Here is an 8,352-nt window from a genome sequence, read left to right as displayed (position 1 = left end):
TTATTATCAGCTTGAAGCTTATTGTTTTTTACTTATCCATTACAAATTTTTGTTTTTTTGTTTTTTTTTCTGGGTAGTTGTAAGAATTGATCTGAGGGATCGGCTATGGTTGAAGTCATCTACTGCTGTTGTAGATGTTAATATATAATCTTATTTAAAGGAGATATTGTTTTAGCTAATTCAAATTGAAGAGTGACATTAATTCATGCTAGAACATTGGCAGATCCAAGAAATAGTTTTAGACAAAATTAAATGAAGGAACATGAATCATTCAACAAGACCCACATTGTTGATGATATAAGCACGAATTCAGCTTACAAGAATTAAAATCGTTGTTAGTCTGATCTCACATACATGTCACAACACATAAATATACTTAAAATGGACAAGTATAATATGTCCTCATCACATATAAAAGTAGATGCAAAAAAGGCTCTATGAGCATTTTTTGCATTAGGAGGTAAGAAGCCCACAGAAGGGAGAATAACAGCAAGAACAAAAGGCTTCACTTCCACAACTTTTGAAGTTCATGAAAAGATGGAAGCAAAAAACCCTAACTGGATCAGCTTCATGTCACACCTTTTACCTTACAAATCTAACATGCATTCTTAGTTTTCTAACATTATATGCCTTGAGGCTCTTCAGCCTTATGTTGTCAAAGCAAGGAGATGGTGCAACTGATTTCAAGGTTGGAGGCTCAATTGAGCCAATTATATATATTCCAATAAGCCAAATTTTCTCACAAACAACAATGGGCAAAAATGCATCAATAAGGTGGGTTTAGAAAGGAGTGGTGATAATATGACTCCCCCCCACGTGGCGTACTCAATTGACTCCCCTGACGTGGGGTGTGCGAGAACCATAGACTTTATGCCTCAGGACACACAACCACACATCCCCATAAATCTGGGCTGTTGAATGTATGGAGATGTGTGGTTGTGTATCCTGAGGCATAAAGTTGATTGAGTATACCATGTGAGGGAGTCATCTTATCATGACTATTTAGAAAACTAGTGAGAAACATTTTATTGAAAGTCCAACTCAAATTTTAACCGGACAGAATTTTACGATTCGATAAGAAATAATTAGTTACTAAATTGATAAAAGAAGAACCATCCAAATCACTCTGAATTGATATATAGTCAAACAAACTTCTTTTCTAGGTTTCCAGCATTCTCTTGGTTGGATGATAACTCATGATGGAAAGCTCATGCGACTGAGTAATTTTATAGTGAATATTAATGACTAAATTTCAAATTAATTATATTGTAAAAGTATCATTGGAATCCATTAATGCATTGAAATTAATATATCTATAATATGTAAGATTAAATAAAATAATATTTTATCCTTTAAGATTCTCTTGACAATGAACAAAATGTGCATAGGCAAGAACCTATAGTTTCGAGAAGTCCTCGCCTTGGCAACATTTGCATAGCATTTGTTCCTCCCAATCACAATTGACTTGTCATCGATTCAAATGAGTCAAAAAAATATATAAACTCCATAAATATTTAAAAAAAAAAAATAGTTTTATATTTTATAGTATTTTCATAATAAAAAAATAAATAATAGTATTTATTTTTATACTACAGTTGCATAACTCAATCAAATATTTTACCGGATTCAATAATTTTTCCAGCTGACTTCATCGAGTTGGTTTGGGGATTTGCCAAGTTGACTCGACAAGTTAGTTCCATCTAGTTTTTTTAGGTTGAGTGGCCTCATAATCAAATAGAGTCGAATAATCTTAGACGAGTTTCGAGGAGTTTAAAAATAATGTCTTTTATAACAGTTATTAGGGCCGACTATGTGCACACACTGAAATGGCTCATTTCACCCACTTTCTTGTGATAGCCACCTTAACTTTAAAATAACCATTTACACACACCTATTAAATGCACTTTAATCTAAATTGTTTATTTCACCTACCTAAAGGTTCCGAACCATTCTTCTTCCTCTTCTCTTTAGTTTTTTTCTTATTCTTCTTCTTTGCATCTAAAAAGATTTTAATGAGAGTTTTAAATTTTATTTTAGTTATTTTTCTTACCCTAACACTTCCAATTGAATCGAAAATGTTTACATGATAAAGTTTTGTTCGGTAAGTATCTACCAAATTGATTTTGTAATTTTCGGTAGATACCGATAGGTGCCTACATAATATACTAAAACAAGTTTGGTCTGAACCTATCGAACAGAGTTTTAAAAAATCTTCGAGTTCTTCGATTCAAAATCATCGTTTTGAGGTTTTAACAAGAATTTTTTTTCGTCTTTGATGATTAAATGCAAAAATATAAAAGAAATTAAAAATAATAAGATTATTTGAAAAAAAAAAATCTTAAAACCTCATCTATGTTTATTCAACTTCTCACAAAACTGAAAAGGAGATAAATATGAAGAGGAAGAAGAATAGGAGGAGGAAGGAAGGAATGAAGGAAGAAGGAGGAAGTGGGTTTTAGATTTTTGTTTTGTAGGTGGTGGTAGATGCAATAAGTCAAAACATAAATGGTAAAATGGTAATTTGATTTTTTTTATTATACAAAAATCACTTCAGTGGGTGCATTGAACCATTTCTATGTGTGCAAATAGCTACCCCCACGCCCATTTGACTATTTATTTGTCTTTTTTGAAAAATAAGATAATTATCTTAGACAAATGATAAACTGACACTCTTGGCATGGCATGTGAATAGAACCATAGGTCTTTCCCTTGTATTCCCAAAGAAGAAGATCTATGGTTTTGTGCATTACCACATCAAGAACATCAATTTATCAATACTCATTATTTTACATATATTTGAAACATATAACATTAAAAGTAGAGTCGTGTTGGAGTGACTTCAAGTTTGTACCCCATATTGCCCATCTTGACGTGAAAGTGTATATGAAAAAGCATATATGGCTCCTATACACTTTCACGTCAAGATATGCGATGTGAGGTAGAATCTTGAGGTCACTTCAGCATTATTCTTAAAAATAATATTTTAAAAAAATGGTAAGAATCCTTTTTCCGTGTCTGGTGGTTGTGAGAGGACTTGGAGACCGTCCTAGATAAATGCTTTTGTACCCGAAAAAAACCAAGACTTGAAAAATATGGTAAGGAAAAAGTCTCTCATTCAGACAAGAAAGCCATGGCATAACAATCACAAATGACTAAATGATCCTTTTGGTCTTACACATTCTTTGATTTAGTCAACAGTTCACATCAACCAGAAGCAACGGTCAATAGGTGCACATGCCATGCCACTCAATCAAAATCATTCCCAAAAGTTACTCCAGTGGTTAGGTTGATACGATCAAATTCAGGGACTTCCTCGAGATGACCCATAAATTAGAAAATACATATGTTCTATCACCACATATCTATCACAGCTTTTAAAAATCATCGATTTGCATTGAAACTCGGCCTAACTAGATAGAATTTTGAGGTGACTTAGCATATGATCTCAAGAAATATGGATTTAACCACTCGATGACGAAGGGAATCTCATCAGCTCGGATTGAATCTTGATCATGAATATTATATATTAATTTTCTGAGAAATAATTGATAAATGTGTTTTTAAATTAAAATGCTCTTGTGTTTTAAAATATCAAAATTATATTTTATTTGCTTGTTCGAGCTAACTCATGAGTCATCCCACAGCAAACAGTTTTCTAGTTTTTCACCCATCTAACTCACACATGCTATTCCTACAAATCTATATGGGTCTTGTTAACGTGTGCTCTTAGGGCACACGTTAAAGTGCAATAAATACACTTTGGAATTAGAATGTTAGGGTATTTTGATAAAAAGAAAAAATTAAGGATATTATCGATATAAAAAAAATCCAATTTCAAAATGTATTTATTGCACTTTAACATGTGCCCTTAGGGCACACATTAACAAGACCCAATCTATATAAGTAGTATGGGTATTTTGGTACTTTCAAAATATATTACAAATTTCCAATATTACCAAGAGAAGTCAAGGGAAATTAAAGTGGATTCTTTGGTAAGTTCAATGGTCTTTTGAACTTACCTGCCTTGAAGTTTCGGCACATGGAGGGGTCTTCTATAATAAGCAGCTCTCAATATTTTAAGGGGAAGGCCTGCTAGAGGCAGCATTTAGATTTATTATTTATTAGACTCATCACTGTTTAATTATTATTATTATTATTATTATTATTATTAGGTTCATTTATGGGTAAAAGATCCTTAAGTTGAGATCCTCACACCCACTTTTATATTATGGATGAATAAATAATTAATACATCCACATAAATATTCATTGAAAATCTGAATAGGATATCCATTAATTCTTCTTTTAGTTAGGTATATATGTCTGGTTTTCAGCTTAATCTTAGATTTACATCAAGTTGCTTGAAGTTACAACAGGAAACAAAAAAAAAAGGGTAAAGAGAGCCTAATATATATCTCAATCTTGTGGGACTACACAGAAAAGCTAGAATCACTTCTAAGAGATAATTTTCTACAAAAACTACGAAAAGGGTGTCGAATTTTAGTATAAGAAACAATGATAATAATCAATAATGCAAATCAAGATAAATATATAGAATGCAATACAAAATTTACATGGTTTGGCAAGATTGTCCACGTCCATGAGATCAAGGTTAATTACGATCTAATTAGGTGACGATCTCCTAATCTTATCCTCTATAAATTGAAATTCTCCCTCAATCAATTTCTAAAACGAGTTTACTATGAATTTAGTCCTCACATGGAGTCACTCCTTGCCTGTATAGAGGCCATTCTACACATATAATTAGCACCAACAAACTGCTATGCATGAACATATTGTCAAATTTGTTGAAGAGCTTATTTCAATGTCTACAACATATATTTCATAGTGTTTTTTTTTTCAATATTATTATAATGAGAAAAGGCTGAATATTCTTGATGTAAATCCAAAGTTAAATCATTTCTTTAAAGTACAAAATTACCTTTACCAAAACATTCCCCTTCTAGCAAAAAAAAATATTCACATTCCCTTGATAAGTAACAAATGTGCTATTGCATGAACCCATATCTTAAGGAATCTTTTCCCCAGCTCCACATGTCCCTTCCCTAGTTTTTAGTAAAAAGCATTGGGACTGGTTTTATCAGTTGGGTAAAAATACTAATGTTATTTTAGCTGAACAACTTAGATTTGTTACATAGCTTTCACAATTTTACTTCCTTATATAAATAAGAGTCGTGATAATATGACTCGCCAAGTGGCATACTCAATCAACTCCTTGATATGAAAGTTTGGGAATTGTAGATCTGTATGCCTTGGGATACACAATTTCACTTCCCCATAAAAAATGTATCCTAAGAAAGCCGTATATCCTGAGGCGTAGAGATCTACGATTCCCAAACTTGTCCAAGTCAGGGAGTAGATTGAGTATGCCACCTAGCGAATCATATTTTCAAGACTATAAATAATACGAATGCATTTTAAAGAGCATGCAGACATTTTACAAGATGATATAACATGTAATTATACTCATAGGCAATTTTTTTGAGGATCCTTTGAGGGGAGAGATGTTGTGTAAATGTCTTATATTTTATTGGCGGTAGAGTTGCGGGGGTGCAAAAGGCAGCATCCCCGCTAGGGGTGAAACTCTAATTTTTTTAGAGTTATGAAAAGGAAACTTGTGTAATATTTTCTTAAGGATTTTCTATTTTTAGGAGATAGATACGTTTTTTTATTACTCCCGATTTCGTTAAATAGAGATTCTTAGGACGGTAAAACTTGCAAAAAAAATAGTGATTGTTCTTATTTTGATTCATGGAAGTAGGCACACTACTGAACCATGTAAATCCTTGTGTGATTTTTGTCATCTTTGTTGTTTCATATTTTCAAGAGAGAGAGTGGTTTTGATTACCGAGTAAGATTTACCTCTAGGGATCGTATATTTTTCTCTAAAAAGCATTGTTATGTTTTGTCCAATTCTTACATTGAATCATCAAATCAATCGCCACAGTACATTTCAAAGACAAATGTGCCTACAGTAGGTGATAACCCCTCCCAAAATGTTCGATTTAAAGTGTTTAAGAGAGTTATTTGTTACTGAGAACTACAAAGGTATTTCATTTATGTTAGAAAAAGATAAACTATATACACAACTCCGAGTTATTATTAATTTAAGGGTGAGGCCCTTCAACATCCACATACACAAGTACCCAACGGAAAGAGAGAGAGAAGGAATTTAATTATCCAAGGTAGTTCACTAACATCGACAAAGGGACTAAACAAAGTCCCCTTTTCTTGAGTTCTGTATATTCAATTTCCCTTCCAATAAAACCCAATTCATTTATCTCATCTGCTTGCTGTTCTGAACAATGCCCAGTAGTATTTCCCTTCAAAAAAAAAGCAAAACCAAATGAACTTGGTGAGATTTAACCAACTTAATTAACAACAAACACAACCACTACCTCAAAATAAAAATAAAATAAAGACTTACACCCCCAATGCTCTAAAAAAAATTAAAAAATATTGAAAATTACCTGAGAACTATCTAAGTGTTCATGTTTCTTCATTGCGTTCATATCTAAATCCTTCAAATCACTGACCTATTGAGAAACGCAACAACAGTAAATAAAACTTCCCTCTCAGATAAGAATGAATACCCACAAAGATTATTGGTCTTTGAAATTTCCATCTCAAAGATTATTGTATTTTCTTTGAAGATCTTATTTTTAAATGGCGTATGTTTATTAAAGAAGAAAAAAAAAGATTATAGATTGAGGAAAAAAAAAGAAGAAGAAGAAGAAGAAATAATTTTTTTTGAAAGATAAGAAGAAGAAATAAGATTATGGGTTTATCTGACCTTGGGACTATTAACAGGAGAACTAGCAGTATCTTCCAAGGCATCATCATCATCATCATCTGCAATCCTTGTTCTTCTCTTCTTGAAATTTAATTTTTTATAGCTTTTCTGAGGTTTCACCTCTGAAGAGTTTTGGGCTACACGATTGATTTCGGAGAGCTTCCATGCAGCACAAGAAGCAGCATCGGATACCAAAGAAGATCTCCCAAAACCAGAAGAACATTCGCTATATTCTCTATTCTTGTTTGCTAAGAAATCTTCAAAATAAACAGTCCAACCACTCTCCTCATTGGATTCAATTTTTCCTTTAGAAGAGGTAGTTTGTTTCAGAGATGAATTCATGGAGTCCCCCATTAATCAAATTAAACAAGAAGAAAATAAAAGAAATTTTGTAAGTATAGATTTCTTCAAGAGTTTGGGAGAGATATATAATAGACAAAGCAATTAAAGAAAAAGAAGAAAAATGAGTCCATGGGTAGAATGTTGTGGTGGGCCAAAGGATTTGTGTAAGTTAAAATCCTCAGTTGTTAGTTGTAACAAAAGACCAGGGCAGAGAGAGAGAGAGAGAGAGAGAGAGAGAGAGAGACTTTGACCTTTTGGCATATATGGATTTCCCAATCCACTTATTCAATCTATATTGGGTGCACTTACCTTTCAACGATCACTATGTCACGGTTGGTATATACTTTGTACAGTATAGAACATTTCATGGGCTATTTATCATTTCCAGAGATATATAGCCTGGGATGATTAGGTATAGCCTCTCTAAAAGTATATATAAATACATTTGCACAGATAACCGTTCAATCTGGAATATCAAGATTGTTAGCTTTACCGCGGTCGATTTATAACAAGAAAAACTCTTTCTAGCTTGACTTAGGAAAGCTCCCTTAACACCCTCCCGGGGTTAGCTGAGATGGTAAGAAGCGACTGGTGTGCTCTCCAGATCGTGACTTTCAATGTCTATATGCCCCTCCATCGAAAAGGTGACTACTTAACTGGTTTCCTCTGATAGGGTGGGATGGTGTGTGCAGTCCGAGGATTAGTCCTATTGGGTAAGGTTGATTGTTTGGGTTGGGCAAAGCTAGATGGATCAAACTGAGCCGACTCATTAACATATATATATATATATATATGGGTCAGGTTCAAGGGCCATATGAGAAAACATATGTAAAAACTTTCGTTTTTAATAAAATTTTAAAATATGGGTTAGAAATTTTGGATTGAGCTGATTTTTTGTGAGGATGATCTCTATGATGGGAAGATCATCCAAAAAAAAAAAAAATCAGCCCAATCCGAAACTTCTAACCCCATTAAAAGTGATTTAGAATGTGGACCGTCGATTTTTAACCAATTTTTATCACTAATTTGTAAATCACTTTTGATGGATTTAGAAGTTTCTGATTAAGCTGATTTTTTGTGAGGATGATCTTTTCATCATAGTGACCATCCTTGCAAAAAATCAGCTCAATCCAAAACCTCTAACTCTTATTTTGAAAAACGAAAGTTTTTTCATATGTTTTCTCATATGGCCCTTGA

General features: G+C 32.9%; 1 protein-coding gene across 1 annotated transcript; it reads right to left on the bottom strand.

Annotated features, from left to right (window-relative positions):
- Nucleotides 1–5,983: 5,983 nt before the first annotated feature.
- On the bottom strand, nt 5,984–7,374 carry LOC147392002 (vascular-related unknown protein 4-like). The gene is made up of 3 exons (XM_086459911.1): nt 6,814–7,374; nt 6,491–6,556; nt 5,984–6,343 (listed from the first exon to the last, which is right to left on the bottom strand). The coding sequence occupies exons 1-3, from the start codon at nt 7,165–7,167 to the stop codon at nt 6,197–6,199; spliced, it is 567 nt and encodes a 188-aa protein (XP_086316037.1). The 5' UTR covers nt 7,168–7,374; the 3' UTR covers nt 5,984–6,196.
- Between the last annotated feature and the right edge of the window lie 978 nt (nt 7,375–8,352).

Source organism: Akebia trifoliata, chromosome 11, assembly GCF_017979445.1.
Source record: "Akebia trifoliata isolate Shusen 1 chromosome 11, ASM1797944v1, whole genome shotgun sequence".
Classification (NCBI taxonomy): domain Eukaryota; kingdom Viridiplantae; phylum Streptophyta; class Magnoliopsida; order Ranunculales; family Lardizabalaceae; genus Akebia; species Akebia trifoliata.
The sequence above is the reverse complement of the archived record's forward strand: the minus strand, read 5'-3'. Positions and strand labels throughout refer to the sequence as shown.